Source organism: Gopherus evgoodei, chromosome 6 (assembly GCF_007399415.2).
Source record: "Gopherus evgoodei ecotype Sinaloan lineage chromosome 6, rGopEvg1_v1.p, whole genome shotgun sequence".
In the NCBI taxonomy this organism is placed as follows: domain Eukaryota; kingdom Metazoa; phylum Chordata; order Testudines; family Testudinidae; genus Gopherus; species Gopherus evgoodei.
In genome coordinates, this window is record NC_044327.1 from 109105075 (window position 1) to 109124191 (window position 19117).

At 40.6% G+C, this 19117-nt stretch overlaps 1 protein-coding gene and 1 long non-coding RNA gene across 6 annotated transcripts in view; one reads left to right on the top strand and one right to left on the bottom strand.

Moving 5' to 3' along the window:
• The window catches only part of LIFR (LIF receptor subunit alpha), a 95257-nt gene that overhangs the window by 51438 nt on the left and 24702 nt on the right, over window positions 1–19117 (top strand). For all 5 annotated transcript variants that reach the window (XM_030566269.1, XM_030566271.1, XM_030566270.1 and 2 more), the window contains 6 exons: window positions 860–1023; window positions 5344–5518; window positions 5893–6162; window positions 11305–11434; window positions 14130–14293; window positions 15920–16065. In XM_030566269.1, the coding sequence (XP_030422129.1) occupies window positions 860–1023; window positions 5344–5518; window positions 5893–6162; window positions 11305–11434; window positions 14130–14293; window positions 15920–16065 (1049 nt within the window). The remainder of the gene's footprint in view (window positions 1–859; window positions 1024–5343; window positions 5519–5892; window positions 6163–11304; window positions 11435–14129; window positions 14294–15919; window positions 16066–19117) is intronic.
• Window positions 1–19117, bottom strand: part of LOC115653276 — a 54827-nt gene that overhangs the window by 4446 nt on the left and 31264 nt on the right. The window contains exons 7-9 of the long non-coding RNA XR_004000895.1: window positions 18062–18271; window positions 14832–14905; window positions 916–990 (exon numbers count right to left, since the gene is read on the bottom strand). This is a non-coding gene — a long non-coding RNA (uncharacterized LOC115653276). The remainder of the gene's footprint in view (window positions 1–915; window positions 991–14831; window positions 14906–18061; window positions 18272–19117) is intronic.

Below are 19117 nucleotides of genomic sequence, written 5' to 3' on the forward strand. Positions count from 1 at the left end.
TGTCGAAAGGGGGTCGTGATGCAATGAAGTTTGAGAACCTCCGCTCTAGTGAAAGCAGAGGGCAAGAAGGAACTAGAATGTATTTTTCTCAACTTGGAATTGTGCAGGATAGTCACACTTCACAAAAAAGCACCATGAGACCTGAGTGACAAAAGGTCCTCTATTTTATCTCATGTGAAGAACACCCCCTGCAAGAGCACAGCACTTCCTAACAAACACGGAAGCATTGTTACTTTGCGTTCACAACCATTTATGATTTAGACAAGTGCTGATCCTGAGACTCTTACAGTTTTATTTGTATAGATAAAATAGGTAAAGGGGCTAGGATGAAGAAGAGATTTTCTTAGCCATTCGTTGATAGCAGTGGGAAAGAAGCAAAGAATCTTGTGGCACCTTGTAGACTAACAGACGTTTTGGAGCATGAGCTTTCATGGGTGAATACCCGCTTCGTCAGATGCATGTCACCCACAAAAGTTCATGCTCCAAAACGTCTGTTAGTCTATAAGCTGCCACAAGATTCTTTGCTGCTTTTACAGATCCAGACTAACACGGCTACCCCTCTAATAGTGGGAAAGAAGTTAGTGTTAGAGCAGCTTGAAGGAGAGCAGCTCTTGGCACAGCTAATGTAGCAGGAGAAATGCTGCCTGCTGAGTCACCAACACAACTTCAGAGGATCTGTGTTTTCTTGGGAAGTTTCCTGCTTGAGGAATGACAAGTCCCAACCCAGCTTAATTAATTAGATCAAACTTTATGTTGTTATGGCTGTAGGCCAGTTCAGAGCTGCAGCTATTAAACACCTGTAAATGCTGTTGCTGGTAATGATTTTGAATGTATGCTTTTCTCCTTGTTTCTTTTCAAGCACTTATTCCACTCACCCCGCAAATTCTTAATCTGAGTGCTGACTTTTCAACTTACACATTATATCTGAAGTGGAACGATAGTGGCTCAGTCTTCCAGCATGAATTAGATGCCAGCTGGCAGATTCAGATTCTGTATAAGGAAACAATGGAGACAGTGACACTAGTAAGTTCTCTTTTTTGATTTTTTATGAAAATGCAATTCCCCTCTCTTCCCCCCTCTCCCAACATGCACACATTTTGGAGGGTCACAAAAGCAGGAGAGTTCAGGAAAACATGGACACAGATCTTATGGACTCCTATTGTTCATTTATTTTTGTTAGTGTTTGAGTACGTCATAGCATTAAAACAATGGAAAGTGGTAGGGAGAAAGGCGCGCCATGGATATTGCACTTACTCCACACGGCACTGGCAGCTTCAGCAGTTTTTGTTCACTTGTGCAGTGCCAGTGCCATTTAGAACCAAGTGAATTTTACTGTTTCCCTTCCCTGTTATCATAAGACTTGTGCAGGTATCTTATGCCCATTAATGGCTCCACCTTCCTCCTCCCCTGCCTATTTGGTTCTGCCGCACTGCAAAGCCGCCCACCTCCTGGAGCTGAGGCTGCATGGACAAGCCCTCTCCCACTCTAGGCCCAGGGATGGTATGCAAGTTAAATCCAAGGTGCATAACTTTGAGTACGTCAGCCTGCCAGGTCCGTACCAGTGAGAGAGCATGGTGAGAAGTGCTTTTTAAGTACCTCGATGGGTTATGGTTGCCCAGTGCTGATGGGATGGGTAGCTAGTAGAATGAGTTCAAGGTTCTTGTCACTAGAGATGACGACTGGGAGGGGAGATTTTCTCATTTTATCAGAATAGCCACAGAACTTGAACTCCAGATTTTGTTCAACTCAGCAGGCTCAAAAGCAGGCAGTTCTGATTGCATCCCAAACCGTTTGTCCAGTCATACTGTTGATTTACAGGATTAATCTTTTCTTCCTAACATCTTCTTTAGGATGACCTACATTACTCCGCAACCCAGAGAGCATGGCTTGACAGTCTATTTTGAAAGATAAATGTAAAATTTTCTATAAACAAGCCAAAGCGAAATACATTACATGACATGCTGTAAAGTTTTCATCTCATAAACTTGCATAAACTTAAATTCTGCTTAGTTCAATTTTACATTTTAAAAATATTTTATATAAAATGTGGTAGGATCATAACAATGACAATTGCAGTCTTTGAGTTTTTAGAAAGTGCCCATAAGAAATTAGTTCATCATTATGGGAAAGAGTTACTTTAAAAAAGAAAAGTATAATCTCCCAATGGATGTTATTTTCCCAGTGGATCTTATTTTTTGTGGGTTTTTGCTTTAGAGGTACATTTTCCTTATGCAATTGATCTTTCATTGTTTTCTGTTCCTGGTTGGTGACTTCCTTCAGAGTGCTATTAAATAGTCAAGTTTTAGTGCTCCTTTTGTTGTCTCCGAAAAGCAGATTTCAGATCAAGTGAAAACCCCTGTACTTTCCTTTCAGAGTAATAAAGAGCTTTCTTCATCAGTGCTATTTCCTAGGTTCCTCAAAACTGTATTAAGTATATTGTATTGTATTCTATGAAAGATTTCTGTTTTTTCAAATGGCTGATTACTTTCATTGGCAGCTAATGCACTACTCTGTAAATATAGTGTGTATTATAAATGTATTGTATAATGTCATAAACTAAGGAGGATGGTAGTTCTTCAAACTTTTGTCAACACATGTGACTTTGTTCTGTAAGTTTAATAATTGAGAAAATATGTGCACTAGGATATGTAGATGATCATTGCAATTACAGATAAGAAAAGGCATATTACACCACCAGGTCCATCTCCTGTCAGGGACCTTCCTGGCCTTTGTATCTAAATGCTATAACTGTTAAAACATTTGCACGATATTTAGTTTGGGCTAATGCGTAAGGGCCTGTTGTGGCAAACTCTTGTTCACATGAGTAGTCGTCCTACAGGGAGTCCCATGCTCTTAACAGTGCTGTATGCACGAGTAGAAAGTATTTGCAGTATCTGGTCCTACATTTTGATTCTTTAGATGTAATTAATAGGAGTCAAATGCTTGCCTGTATTCTCCTCTTGTGTGTCAGTGTAGAGTGTAATCATGGACTTATTCAGATCATGAGTTGCTCTTTTAAGACAACCAAACCAGTTGAATTCACATAGTGATCTGATTTTAAATTTCATTTATATTATTATTTTCAGAGAATCCAGAAGTGTGGTAGGTGCTTCACATCTCAGATAACATGACATGGAGTGAAATTCTGGCTGCTATTGAAGTCGATGGGAGTTTTACCGTTGCCTTCAGTTGGACCAGGGTTCACCTAGAGAGCTCACAACCTAATTCCAAATATTATATAATGAAGGGAGTGACAAAACTAAAGGGAGAGGGCTGAGGAGGACAATGATAAGGGGATGACATCAGTATAATTTTTTTATTTGCTCGGGGAAGACATGAAGTCTTTAAATCATGATTTGAGGACTTCAGTAACTCAGCCGGAGGTTGTGTGTCTGTTACAGGAGTAGATGGATAAGGTTCTGTGGCCTACGATGTACAAAAGGTCAGACTAGATGATCACAATGGTCCCTTCTGGCCTTAAAGTCTGTGAGACAGTAAAGCAGGTGTTTTATTCTAACAAATAAAGATTAACACCAACTTTCTTGTGGTTTTTCATACAAGAACTCTTCACTATCAGTGATTGCAAATGAGTCTTTGTTTCAGTATTAGAAGACAAGTGAGCTGGGGGTACCGTGGGGGTGAAGGAATTACAGCCAATTCAAGGCTTTAAAAAAGGTAATTAAGTAATAATATATTGATCACAGATTTCTATTTCATCCGTCAGTGAAGTTGGAAAAGTGAAGTTAGAAAAACTTTAGTCAGTTTGTTGATGTAGGAAGACCACAGTAAACCTAATGCAATATTGCACATTTTAAACAGTGCCAATTCCCTCTAAAAGAAAACAATGCTTAATAAGAACACTTCATGTATTACTTTTGTGTCCACTTTGTGTTATGTGCTACAGGCTCTATGAAGGCAGAGTAGACACCCACAAAACAGAAACAGTTTGTTCTAGAATGAATATCTAAAAAATGTACAGAGCTAAAATGTTTGTGATGAAGCTTTTTATATCTGAATACTCTGGATAACAGTTTTTAACATTTACAGAGCACCTTGCAGTGTGTGTGTGTATCCATCCATCATTAAAATGTAGTCACCGCTTGGCTGGAACATAGCAGTTGTTAGTTGTGCACAGCAAAACCACCCAACAATTTTGGACAGGAAATAAAGGATATCTTACAGAGTTGAATGGATGCAGGGGTTGAATTAATTGCCTAAGCTGGAACTGGACCAGGAACAGTAAATTTAAGTTGTTTTTGTAGTAGTAAACTGCATGTTTTAAAAGGCATTCATTTTCCAGCTTCAGACTAAATCCTACGCCATAATTAATTAACTTTTAAAATGTCTGTGTGTTGTACAGAGATATTGTTATATGTAAAATTTAATTACATTTTCAGCACAATTAATAGTGTAGTTTGTCAGTATTTAGAAGCCCAAATGAGAAGAATTTAGTTGACTTCTGTAATTAGCTATTAACTTAGCACCATTCTATCAAGATCTGGGTTTAATATGTTTCCTGTGATGCCAACATGTTTTCCAGTCTTGGGGTAGGATAGGGCCTTGATAAGGGTCCAGGATGGGATGGCTGCTTTCTACTCATGCTTTAAAAACAAAAAAAAAAAATCACGTTTGAAAACAGTTTCTAGCAGAGCTGGCAAATCAATGCAGGCTGGTCAAAATTGTGGCCAGCATTGGAATACAACTTTACATTACAATAAACAGCATTGAAAGACTATGTCTGCTTACCTGTTAGTTCTCTCTACAAATCTTAGGTGATTAACTAATAGGACTGGTTGAAAATTTTCTGTGAAAACTGCTTTTCAGTGGAAAATTGGGGAGGAGTTGGGGCTAAATGAAGTGTTTCATAAAGTGTCTGCTTCCTATGAAAGACTTCAACTTTTCATTAAATAAACACTTGAAAACCAAAGTGCTTTTGGTTTTGGCCAAAACCTGAAAACTTTGCATTCAGAAATGCCATCACAGTGTCTCTTGACACTATTATTCTCTGTGGGTTGAGTTCCCTAGATGGACAGCATCTCCGATGAGGCACTGTGGCAGCATAGCACAAAGGGAGTCTTGGTACATGGGATATTGGTCCAGGTAGAGAAGAGTAGGGCATGAGGGACTATTCCAGCATTTCCTATTTGGCATTTTTTAGTTGAAACTTTTGCCAAGAAAATTGAAATTTCCTTGGAAAACTTCAGCAAATATGATTTTTTTTCATTATTATGGGGGGGGAGGAGTTGGGGACAAAATTTTCACAGGTGGAAAAACCCATTTTCTAATACTAACTTAGGTTGTAATGCCTGTCTTTGAAAAAGCTTTATTTGTTTTTCTTTTTAGATTAATTATGATTCAAAATTGACAGGCAAAGACTCTATTCTTTTTTGGAATTGGACATCTGACATACCTTTGGAGTGTACTTCATACTATGTGAAAATCAGATGTTACATTAATGAGCTGTATTTTACTGGTAGGAAGGAATGGAGTGAATGGAGCCCAGTTAGAACAGTTCCTGGTATGTTTATTTTTTTGCATGTTGCACTGAATTTAGCTACTTTTAAAACTGTGCCGAATTCAAAATAAACATTGAATGAATAATATTACCTTTTAATTCTGAGGACTGACAGACCATTGTAGATTTTGTGGGACTGTTTCAATTACTAGTAAATATGTAAAGATGTGTAATGTGCAGTAACAAATGTTTTGAGTGGGTGAAACTTGTTAAAAATAGATTTTTGTACATTTTACAAGAGGGGTTTTATGCAAAACAGAATAGCCTGAGTGCTCCTAGTTTGAATTAGCACTGACCAGCTGCATATATAAGAAAGTAATCTTACTTTACTGAGCTATAAGAATCATTTGATCATGTATTATTTTTCTTCCTTCTAGAAAAAGATACTAAGCCCAATAGCGCTATGGTTTTTCCTCAAGACAAAGTGGTACTAGTGGGCTCAAATGTGACATTTTGTTGTTTATACAATGAAGGGAAAAGTGTAAAATTCATGAACTATGGATCAGAAAGTTATCCACTCCTTCGCCTCAGCAAGTGGAGCAGTGCAATCAAAGTGCAGAATGTCAATGCTTCAATTCCTAGTGGGACAAATATATTGTGCTCGCTGGTGCCAGATGATCTGGAGGGAACAGTATTATTTGTAGGATGTAAGTATACTGTACTGTTACTGAAATGAGGTTCACTATGGTTTATTCACCTTGAGAAAATCAAAATATAAGAAGGAAACTAAATGGTATTATGGCTCCAGCCCTCTTGCTTTAAAACAGTGGTTTAGTTTGGCCTACCTGGTTTCCAAGGATAGGTTACATTTGGGGGATGGGGGGATGTTTGTTTTTTATCCTAATGACCCAATTAACTCTCCCCCAATGCCATAGTGTTAAGAATGCAGTGTAAACAGAATAGAAATAGATAATCTCCAGTAGAACCTGGAAGTTCAATGCCATCATGTCACTGCTATTCATGATCATGGGGGAGAGCAACAGATGATGCCCCGATCTATCAGAGTTGTGATGAGCTTATGTGGGGTTGGGGGGAGAGATAGGGAGGAGAGAGAGAGAGCTGCTGAGAGCACCCTTACCCACCGGAAGATAGCGGGATAAGAGTGGAGTACAGAAAGCCCCTCACTGTCCATGAGAGGGGGATAAGTGTCTCCATCCTCAACTTCCCAGTAGCCAAGCGAGTAAACCAAAATACAGGGAAATCTCGCTATAACGCACCCCGCAATAATGCGATCATAAGGTGGCTCCGGCCGCCCCAAGCAAAAAAAAAAAAAAAAAGTGGCCAAAGCCCCGCGGAAGCGCAAAAAAGAAAAAAATGGCCAGAGTGCCACCGAAGTGCCAAAAAAAAACCAGTTGGCAGCCAATTTGCTTGAAGATTAACCGTTGTTTCACCAGTTACACTTACGCCTGTTCCTTTTGCAAGCCCTAGAATTTCTTATTTGATTCTGAAAAGGCAAATAGCGGAGCATGTAATATAATGGATAATGTAAGTGCTACACCTTACATTACTAGCATTTCTATCTGAATCTCATTTGGTGTTAAACTACCAAAAATACACATTGATGTGTTCAAAGGGCCAGATTGGATGTTGAACTTTCCTACCCAGTGCAGTAGCTTTTGGATGCCTTGTTATGGTAAAAGAATCAAGGTTTAAAATTATTAGTTTCTCACGAAAAATATTATCTTTTGAAAAATGAATGGAAAAACTTTAATCTGTTTAAGATACCAAATCATTAGCTGCTTGTCTAGGGTCACAAGCCTCAAAAACCTCTTACAAACATAATTACATCTTAAAACAAAATACTGCAAATGTTTAGTTCCTCTTTCCCATAACAATTTCAGAGTTCTGTGCTTTCCCTACAGTGGCAGAGGGCAGGGCCGTCCTTAGCCACAGGCAGCCACCTAGGGCACCACTAGGTCTGGGAGCACTGCTCTGCTGGGAGCCCGGGCAGATGGCAAATAGTGGAGCATGTAAGAGCAGGGCTGCTGGGTCCTAGAGAGAGCTGAATGCAGCACAGTCGCAGGGAGCGTATTAGCTGCTGGGGTCTCTGGGAAGGGATGGGGAAAGGAACTCATCTGTAGGGTGACCAGATGTCCTGATTTTATAAGAACAGTCCTGATTTTTGGGTCTTTTTCTTATATAGGCTCCTCTTCACCCACCACCCCCGTCCCGATTTTTCACATTTGCTGTCTGGTCACTCTAGGTGCGGGTAATTGGTACCTATATAAGACAAAGCCCCAAATATCGGGGCTGGCCCTATAAAATCAGGACATCTGGATCTGGTCACCCTAGCTGGGAAGCACATCTCTCCCCCGGGCTGGCAGTGATCCATCTCATCCGGGGGGAGCTGCACAGGGCAGGATGAGCTGCTGTGGGTCCATGGGTGCCCTGTTCCTGAGATCAGATGCTGTGCTAACTTCACCATGGTCCGTTGGGCTGGCGGTGGTGCCCATTGGCATGTGATCGGACCTGAGAGTTTGCTGCTGCTGTTGCCACTCTGCATCCCAAGAGGTGGATTTTGAGGTCCTGCAGTTTTCCACCTGTCTCCTCCTCTACTGCTGCTGTTGGACCAGCAGACTAGGGGGGTGAGCCAACCATGAAAGAAGTACTGTGTTGCCATTTAGATTGTTTGCCAAAAATGCTAACAATCCTGAATTCAATTTCAATATTTAAAAAAAAAATCAATATCTTAGCCAAAAACAAAAAATTAAGTTGCTGACAATTATTTGTCACAAGTTTGATATGGGGAAGGGAGTGGGCCAGTTTTCATCAGAGGAACAAAAAATGTTGACTGACTTTGCTATAGCCCTGTTACTGCTAAATAGAGCCCTCCAATAACTGTAATATGCTCATCTCCTTACTAATGTATAGAGCAAGGGTCGGCAACCTACGGCACACGTGCCAAAGGTGGCACGCAAGCTGATTTTTGATGGCATGCGGTGGTAGGCTGAGCAGCTCAGCCCGCCACTGCTCTGGGGTTTTGGCTGCTGCCCCATTGCCACCCGGGGTCCCGGCCACCAGGTCCACTCAGCACCTACTGCTGGCCTGGGGACACCCAAGGAACCCCAGGCTGGCAGTGGGCTGAGCAGGCCGGTGGCTTAGACCCCGGCTGAGCCACTCAACCCGCTGTCGGCCTGGGGTTCCATTCACTCAGCTGGTAACGGGCTGAGCAGGACTAAATTCAACGAAATAGGAAAACAAGAGCAACTAATGACAAACTGCAAGAACATAGAGCAGTGGTCCCCAACCTTTTTCGTCTGGCAGTCACCAGATGAAGGACTGTGGCGGTGGACGAACATCCACCGAAATGCCGCTGAAATTTGGTGGCATTTCAGCGGCGATGCCTCTGGGTGATCCTGCTTATCAGCATCATCCAGAGGCGTCACCGCCAAATTTCAGTGGCATTTTGGCGGATGCTTGTCTGCCTGCCAGTACGTGGGTACACTGAGAGGCCCATGTGGGTGCCATGGCACCCACGAGTACCGCGTTGGGGACCCCTGACCTAGAGAGCCTCCTGAAGCACAGCGATTGTTTTGATTTAAATGGACTTGAACTGTATGAAGAGTTGAGTACACTGTCGTCAATGTTGCCACATGTGAAATCAGTGATGGACATTGTACAGTTTACTCATACCAGCAAACTTGTTGACATATTTCCTAATGTGTACATTGCCACTCATATTCTACTGACAATTCCTGTAACAGCAGCATCAGGAGAATGGAGTTTCTCAAAACTAAAGCTCGTTAAAAACAATCTCCGCTCTACAAGGAGTCAGGAACGCTTGATTGGTCTTGCTATTCTTGCAGTCAAACAAGACATCACTTTGTCATTGTCATACGATGACATTATTCCTGATTTTGCAGTCAAAAAAGGCAGAAAGATTGCTTCTAATTAAAACCAAAATCCTTGTTTCAATACCTCTGCATAGAAATTTCCAATAAAATGTTTACAAATTTAAAAAATTGTATTATTTGCATCATTCTGAGAATCAGAATTTTTTCTATAGTGCTGCTTCTTTAGTGCTAGTCCATCAGCATTACAGTGCGCTTAATTACGTTAAACTGGTTTTAATAACATGCATGTGGCAAGTTTTCCAGTATTGTAAGCTTATGTTTGTGTTGCTAAGAGCAAGACAGGCACAGGGGCACCAGTTTAATAATCCCACCTAGGGCACCATAAATCCTTAGGACGGCCCTGGCAGAGGGCATCACTAACACCTCCAAAGCACAGTGCAGCTCCTTGTCAGTTTTAGGTGTATATTACTTCACTGGCAGTGGGGAAATAAAAACCATCTTAAACTTGGAGACTAGCAAGTAAGCAAACGGCTGATTTTAAAGATGTGTGTTTAGTACTTCAGTCTGCACATTCTGTTACTGATTTTGAATCTTAAACTGGTAATTAAAAAAAAAACCCCAAAAGAATCCCCGCCCCTTTTTTTGGCATCCCTCTAATATACTGTCCAGTCATATGGAACTTTTAAAATGGATAACTATACGTGTAAATATAAGTCAGGGATGCACAAAATATTGGCTGTGGGTCAGTGACAGTGCAGTACACAAAGGGTTTACAGATGTGTCCATCCTTGAAGGTCTAATGTGTTCAAGCTACTTCCTCTCTAGCATTTTACAAACTTCTGTCTCTCTGTTGCATACTCCATGAGGGGAGTGGAGACATCTTGTTTGGATGCACCAGTCCAGCAAGATTGAGATGTAGGGAGGGGAAAGTGAAAAGGTAAGAAGCCAGATAGAAAGTAGGGGAGCACCATCTCTATATCAGGCTGTTTATATGTGCTTTAGAGATGTCAGCTTGAGTACCTGTGGCTCTGGTGAGCTAAGTGCCCTTCCCCTGGTACATTAGACCTATAGTCATTGTGTTCACTTACATCACTCAGAATCCTAACTGAGACATCCTTACCACTCAGGCCAAACTAACATGGCATGAAGCTCATGCCCCTCCCCCTCCTCCCAGGGGTGGCCAGAAAGAGGCTGGTTTCTAGGAGGAAAGATGCACACAAGCGGCTGGAGAGAGGCGCTCCTTAGAGGCTCATCTCCATCACAGTTATTCAGCTCTACCTTTTCTGGTTTCTAGGGGTAGTATGGCATGTCATTCTGAAGTGAGTCCTCTAGGGAGAAAGCTGCCATCATTCCTGTGCCAGGGATTACGATCATTGCAGTCCTGGGTCTAGAATTTAGGGACAAGCTCAAATGAAAATTGGGGATGGAGACTTGTAAAGCATCTTGGAGGAGGATGACTTATGGTCTTTGTAAAAAAATCAAAAACTTTAAATATAAAATACAGTGTGGTACATATACTAAGAATTTCATGTTTCATACAGTGCATGTGGGTTCAATTGTTTGAATGATTTGTTTAAATAGATTCTAAGCAACAGTGAGGCCTGCACTTGCCAAAACATGGCACACAACTTAATAACCTTCCTAAGTTGCTTGGAGACTAAATTGTGCAGTTTGGGATCTTTGAAACATGTTTTGTAAAATTGTGTAATGCTTATAGTTCAGTGCCCTGATGCTGCAAACACGTATACATTGGTTAACTTTAAATACAGGAGTAATCCCATTGAGTCAAGCATTAGACAATGGGGACTGTTAATGGGCTTAAAATTAAGCACACGCATAATTGTTTGCAGGTTTGGGGCATAATTGTTACTGTATATTTATGCTATATATCCTGGAAACAAAATATTGCTTTCCAAGCAATTGTCTAACCTTCTATGTTAGGACCTATTCTGTGAACATACAGGCTGATTGTTTTGTCTGTCTTCTTTGCTACAGATGCTCCTGATACTCCACAAAATCTGAACTGTGAAACACGCACCTTTATTACTATAACGTGTAGCTGGAACCCAGGCAGACCCACAGCACTGTACACGAAACGGCAAACAAAATATATTTTATTTGAAAGGTAAAGCCATTTAGCGAGAAAGGATTAAAAAGTTAGAATACAAATTGGTACATTATGGGTGTCCCTGGATACTGAATGACTGCTGCATGCCCACTCGAGTCATTTAAACTTTCCACTGCTTAGAGGTTAAAATAAATATAAAAATACACAGGAAGTTGGAACTAATTTTTAAATTACTTCACGACAGAATCACATGATTGCAGTAGTACTGTGATAGTATAGTCAGGGTTGGGGGACACATTTCTTTATATGACATTTAATGGTGATCGTTATATTATGTATTACTTATATTATGATAGCACCTTGAGTTCAGGGCTCCATTGGGATAGGCACTGTACAAACATGACAAAAAGAAGATCCTTGTCCTGAAGAACTTACAATCTTAAGTGTAAGACTATGGACAACAGATGGATAAGACCAACAGATGCGGGTGCAGAAGAAAACAATGAGATTGGACTGGTCAACACCAAAACCAGTAGTCACAGCTGCCTAACATTTGTTGAGGGCTCTCAAGCCAAGCGTTCTCATCCTTGTTCTGAGTGCACAGTGGGCTACTGCTTCCCCAAATACATGGAGCTACCCCTAAAAACCACTCAGACTTCTGCTACTGTAGTTGAGGATGGCTGGTTGCTTACAGAGACCATATTACACTTATGCTCTCTGTTCGGCACTGGCTTTCAGTTTGTTTTCAGATGCAATTCAAGATTTTGGCTTTATCATATAAAAACCTAAATAATGCGTGTGTTGGCTATCTGATGGACAGCTTCTCTCCTTGTGTGGCCCAGAGCACCTGGGATCAGATGAGATACACAAAGTGCCTGACCCTGCTCAGATGGGGAGGGCTGGTGATCGGTCATCTTCAGTGCAAAGACCTTAACACTAGAACCTACTCCCTCTGCTGGGTCAACTAGTTCCTGATTCTAGAAAGCACTTAAGCAATACTTAAATCCCATTAAAGATAGGCATATGCTTAAGTGGTGTCCTGAATATAGATACTTTCCTGAATCAGAGCTCTAAAGCCTAGTTTTGACCTCAGGGCTCACTACAGGATCTATCTATTTTCCCAGGCTTCTGAGGAGGTAAGGGTGGAAGTAAAAATAAAAGTAAGGATGAAGTAGGTTGTGCTGGGGAGAAGGAAAGATATTCTCTTTGGGCTGGGAGCCATGGATTTTGTGACTAATGCCAATCCAAGCTACATTGTGGCATTAAATTGTATGTAATATGCAATGCAGCATGAGGTAGGTGTGACGGGTTTGGTCACAGAGACCCCCTTGGGACTGTCATCTGACGTGCTGGAATTATCTCTGAACCCGTTTTCCCTGCCAGCTTGGGTCTCCAGAATCCTGTCTTGTTGAGCCAGACATGCTGGCCTGCTGCAACACAGACCCAGGTCTGATCCATGCCCCCAAAGCTGCAGACTTTAACGAAAAACTGATCAGCAGGTCACCTATCTCCAGCACCCAGACACCCAGCTCCCAATAGAATCCAAACCCCAAATCCGTTCTACTCTGTATAAAGCTTATACAGGGTAAACTCATAAATGGTCTACCCTCTATAACACTGATAGAGAGAGATGCACAGATGTTTGCTCCCCCAGGTATTAATCACTTACTCTGGGTTCATTAATAAACAAAAGTGATTTTATTAAGTATAAAAAGTAGGGGTTAAGTGGTTTCAAGTAATACCAGACAGAACAAAGTAAGTTACGAAGCAAAATAAAGAAAAAACACGCAAGTCTAAGCCAATACATTAAGAAACTGATTACAGGTATCAGAGGGGTAGCCGTGTTAGTCTGGATCTGCATCTGATGAAGTGGGTATTCACCCACGAAAGCTCATGCTCCAAAACTTCTGTTAGTCTATAAGGTGCCACAGGATTCTTTGCTGATTACAGGTAAAATCTCACCCTTAGAGATGTTCCAATAAGCTTCTTTCACAGACCAGACTCCTTCCTAGTCTGGGCCCAATCCTTTCCCCTGGTACAGTCTTTGTTAGCAGACATCTTAGGTGGAAACTAGGAGTGTTCTCATGACTGGCAGCCCTTTGTTCTGTTCCATCCCCTTTTATAGCTGTGGCACAAGGTAGGAATCTTGTGTGTCTCTGGGTCCTCACCCCCCCTCTAAATGGAAAACACCAGGTTTAAGATGGATTCCAATATCGTGTGACATGGTCACATGTCCTGTGAGACCTCATTCTTCATTACCCCCTGGTTGGCCGACATGCACCCAGGAAAGTTTGCAAGTAAACAGACCATTTATAACCCATTGTCCTAGTCAATGGGAGCCATCAAGCTTCCAAACCCCCATTAATGGCCCACATTTTGCATAATTACAATAGGACTTCAGAGCTATACTTCATACTCCTAGTTTCAGATACAAGAATGATACATTCATACAAATAGGATGAATACACTCATTGATTATAAGCTTTGTAATGATACCTTACAAGAGATCTTTTGCATAAAGTACATTCCAGTTACATTATTGTCACATTCATAAGCATATTTCCATAAAACATTTGGAGTGCAACGTCACAGTAGGCAAATCATGACACTGCATTAACTAAATAATGGTACAGTGACATGCCGTTCATTCCTTGTAACATCTTCATCCAGTGAAGTCTGTACTAAGAAACTTAATTCAGTGCTGTTAAATGGGTTGCTCAGAAATTAAAAATAATCTTTTTTTAATTCACAGAATATCTAGAGAAAAAGTTACATGCAAAGTAGATGAATTGAATGAGAAACATCACTGTGACTTTCCAGTGCATGCCAATCAGAAAATCTACAATTTCACACTAGGTGCTTCCAATCCTCTTGGTCAGGCAGAATCATCGCTCTTAATTGATGTAAATCAAAGAGGTGAGCATTAACAAGGGTGCAAAACCAAAAAGGGTGATCAAATAGAGGGTTAGTGCAATAGATGATAACTCACTGGACACTAATATAGAATGTTGCATTTGTAATTGTTTTTGGTTTATTTTCTTCATTGGTTTAGTTTCTCAGTAATTGGGATTAAGTAAAGGTCCTTTTTCCCCTCTACTATGTGTGCCAACAAGCGGGTAAGGATGTGATGAGATGACAGTTCTGCACAGCAACCATACAGCTGGCACCCTTAGCCCTATGTTTGGAGAAGAATCTTATGCATGCACTAGTAATTAGCTAAATATATCATTTACATGGCACATAATATTCCAGTAAATTCTAATAACTAAATTTGCAACATTATTAGGACCCAGTCCTGCAAAGTCTTATGTGTGGCCGTGGCAGCCATAACTTTCTGCATTGAGAGTGACACTGTGACTTCAGTGTGTCTGCTCATGGTGCATGATGTTAAACACATGCATATGTCTTAACAGGATCAGGTCTTTATAAAGTAACAATAAAATGTGGCACTTACCTTCTGTGCCTCCATAATACATGCATGCATTTTGTGTCCTAACAACTTCAATGCTCATATTTTTCTCTTGAAAACTGTAATGGCAAATAATAAATAGAAAATTGCATTTAAATGTTTATTATAGAACTTGCATTTTTAATACATTTTTCCATGTCCGGCCACTTTATAATTTGAATTGGCAATGAAGTTGCAAAATATCATGTAATGTTGAAATAGAATTCTCTTAACTACTTAGAATGTAGGATTGTTGTACAGATGCTGTTCTTTGCCATTTCCCCTCTGCCATTTCAGTTCTCTTCCTACTACATGCGATCTTTCTGTCCTTCATTGGTACTATTACTGTGCAGATAGTTCTCAAACAGAGAGCGCATACATCCCTGTAACTGTCAGGTGACCAGAGTGCAGTGTTTGCATATACATTGTGTTCTTATTTCCCAAAAACGTCAAGTCAAGTGGCTGAGAATCTTCTCAACAGGAGGCACAGAGGATCTGTGGCCAATATTCAGAGATAGAAAGAGGACAAAAGAGGTGAAGAAATGAAAGGAGCTGGGTGGGAAATGATGTGTTATATATCACTGCCCTGCTACCTTTTATAGGATAGGAGTTTTATATTTTTGCCTCACTTTCCAATTATTAATTGTGGATGTTTTTTGTTGATTTCCTGATTGATCAAATACTGATATGATCTTGTGAAACAGTCACTGTGATCTTTGAAAGTGAAGCTATTTTGTACTAAAATCAGTAGCAGTTAACAGGAATACGGTTATGCTGTCATTTACTTTTAACTCCTTGGCCCATTATGCCAGTTACAGCTTCTGACTAAAATAAAACTATTCCCATGAGTGTCAGTCAAATTTCCAGTAGGGACAAAAACTGCTTGCTGGTGTGCCTACATAGCAAGAGACTGATTTTTAAAACAACACCCATCTGTCACAATAATTATCAATCTGATTAATGTTCTGTTCTATTGATTATTTTTGACTACTTTAAAAGTAAGATTTTTCTTACAGAACTAAAATAATAATAAAGCTATTATTTATCACCTTTAAGAAATCCAAGTTGATTTTTTTTATAAATTTAATTTTCAGTTCATCTGGAAACTCCTGATAAATTCACTGTGAGCACTAATAGTTCAACAAATGCCCATCTGTCTTGGTATATACCCGGCAACTTTATTAAAATCAGACTTTTGTGTCAAATTGAAATTAGCAACAGTAATTCGGAACGACAGCTGGTGAGTATTATTTTTAATGTAATTTTGCTCTGCTGAAATGTCGATGGTTTTATTGAAATTCGTTTCTTTACAGTTTTGTACCAGTAAAAGAGAAACTGATAGGTTATACTGACTATTTATTGAATACTACCTGTGTTAAATGTCCAAAGTCTAGCTCCTAAGCTTACATAGAAGCTCTAGTCATGTTTACTTCCAGTTCTTTTCACAGTGCAGTGGTAGGTCATAACAGGCAAAACTAAGTAGTGTTTTGAGAAGTTGCAAAGCATTAAAATTAGCCATAATATTTGAGTTCTGTCATAAGTTTGCAAAATTGCTTTTCTGAAGATGTTTCTTTATTAAATTGCCACTCTTAGGTGATAAAATATAGTGGTTGTGGTTTTGGGAGGTAGTTAGCACTCATGCACACATTATCACTACTCTTCTACTCTGAAAATTTCCTTGGAATCTTAAAACAACTTCAAGTCTTCCAAGTCACTTTTACAGTTGGTGTAAGTGGAATCTTCTTACTTTCAGTAAATGCTGAGTATGTGTTTGTCAGCAGTTTCAGCAACTCACTACTGCAATCTGTGGATGATATAAAGACTGTGAGAAGGGAAGAATTTTCCCGTTGAGTAAGATGAGCTGAGTGTGTTAGTAGGATATCCCTACTGAAATCCCTATACCTGTCATTTAGAGAAAACTAAAAACACCTGTTAGATGTTCCCAAAATTTCAGTGAAAGTTGGAGAGGCGAGGTAGACTTCCTGGAACTTGATGCTGATTGGGATTCAGTGACCATGCACACAGTACAGTTACCCTGAGTTCTGTCTCCCCCTCCCCACTTTTTTTTCCTATGCAGCTATTATAAAAGGTCCCTCTCAGGCTAGGTCTCCACTAGAGTTGGAGGTGCAATTCTGAGCTCATATACATACCTGTACAAGCCCTGCTCAAGCTAGCCTGCTAAAAATAGCAGGGTAGCTGGGGTAGCACATGTGATGGCTCAGGCTTATGGTGAACAGACAGCAAATGTGAAAAATTGGGACAGGGGGTGGGGCGTAATAGGAACCTATATAAGCAAAAAGACCCCAAAATTGGGACATTTGGTCACCCTACTCAGGCTAGCTGTCCTGAGAACATTCCTGCTTGGACTCCTTGGAAGCTAGCCCAAGCTGCCACTCATGTTAGCCCTTGACACTGCTATTTTTAGGCCATTAACTCAAGCATCTTTATGCTAGCTGAGAATCACCCCCCTAACTTCAAGTATAGGTGTAGCCTAATTTAACATTTTTACAGCCTCCAGAAAAACTCTTAGGGTCCCTTGCAAAGCTGCTCTGTTGTGCTGGCAGCGCCAGACATTTTCTTAATCTGCCCCTTTTTAAGGTTGTAGATTACCATCTCTTAAAGCTATTGTTGCAAAAAAAATCTACGGTAAGTGTGTAACACCTGAGAACTCAGAAATTATTAGATAAAGAGCTTTTAGCATATCCTGAAACCTGATCCAAAGCCTGCTGTAGTCAGTGGAAAACACTTTTTTGCAAAGTCTGTGTTTTTGTTTTTAAATGAACTACACTGGGGAAGTCTCTGGGTTTAAATATAGCTTGATGGGCTAGTGTTTCAAAGCTGTCTCGACCTGATCTTTCTGAGCTATAGGGTGACCATATAGCAAGTATGAAAAATCGGGATGTGTGGGGGGTAATAGGAGCCTATATAAGAAAAAGCCCCAAATATCAGGATTATCCCTATAAAATTGGGACATCTTGTCACCCTACTAAGCTGTGCACTCCAAAATCTTGATTTGCATTCTGTGGTTTGAGAGATTTTGAATCTTTTGTATTAAAATTATAAAATGTGCTAAAAAATATTAGTAGGTTAAGTACCACAAGTAAAAACCATACAGGTTGCTTGAGGGTTTGAGGGGAGAGCGGAAAGAAATGACATTTAGACATGAGTAAGTTTAGTCCTTGGCGTCTGCTATTGAAATACAGGCTGAAACTTGACAAAAGATGTAGCTTTGTTACCTTGTTCTCCAGACGTTAGAGCAGGGGTTCAGAGTGTGGCTACCAACTCTTGCTAGTTGCCGATCTGACAATTTTTTCCTAAAATACTTAATTAACTTTAGGAAAAACAAACAGATATGCATATATACATATCCAAATCATTGTAATGTACTTTTGTAGAGTTTTTTTGCAGACAAAATAATCAACAGTTGTCTCTCTTCTTTACTGGACCTAAACAGAATAGAAAAATAGAAATAGAAAGGTGCTTTGCATGTTTTGCTTTTTTGGTGAGTTTTTTAAGACTTTCTAGTTAGTAAATCTGCTTCTGTGAAAAGCGATATTTGTGTATTTGTTAATGTTACTTTTCAGAGCAAACTTACTCAACAAGCTGGGGGACAAATTAAGCCCTGGATGGGGAGGTGGGTAGGGAGGCGGGGGGTGTGCAGTGGCGATTGGGTATCTGGATGGGGTGCTGGAGGAGGCAGCAGAGGCCAGGGCAATGGTGGGGGTGAGCCTGGGTCCAGAGCATGAAACCCTGTGGCTGGGGGAAGGAGCCCACCTTCACATGGATGAAGCCCCAGGAAGACGGTGAACTCCTACTGATCACCTGCTCCTACAATGTTTGTGGATCCAAACCGGGGCAGGTACCAGCCCCTGCTGGTGGGTCCAGGGGAGGGGCCTCTGCTTTGCCCCCCTTACCTCATCACTACCCAGGAGGCTGTGGCTGCACAAAAAGCCCTTGGCGACTGAATGCGACCACAGTGGCCACATTTGAGAAATGCTGCGCTAGAATATAAATGAACAGGGCATAGTGTAATCAAGGAATAGCTGTGAAATTGTTATCAATATTACAAGATATTTTGGTGACAGTGGCAGAAGCTTTTCCGCCCATATGCTCAATTGCTGGCTTTTTGACATCTTCTGTTTGTCATTTGGATTAGAAAAACAATTATAGCTAATTTCAGACTAAAATTCACTTTGAAGACCAGTTGTTGGCAGCCAGAATAGATGTGTATTTATAAGTAGATTTGGTAAGAAATGTTCCCAGGGTCAGGATTTCTCACAGCAGCTGTGACA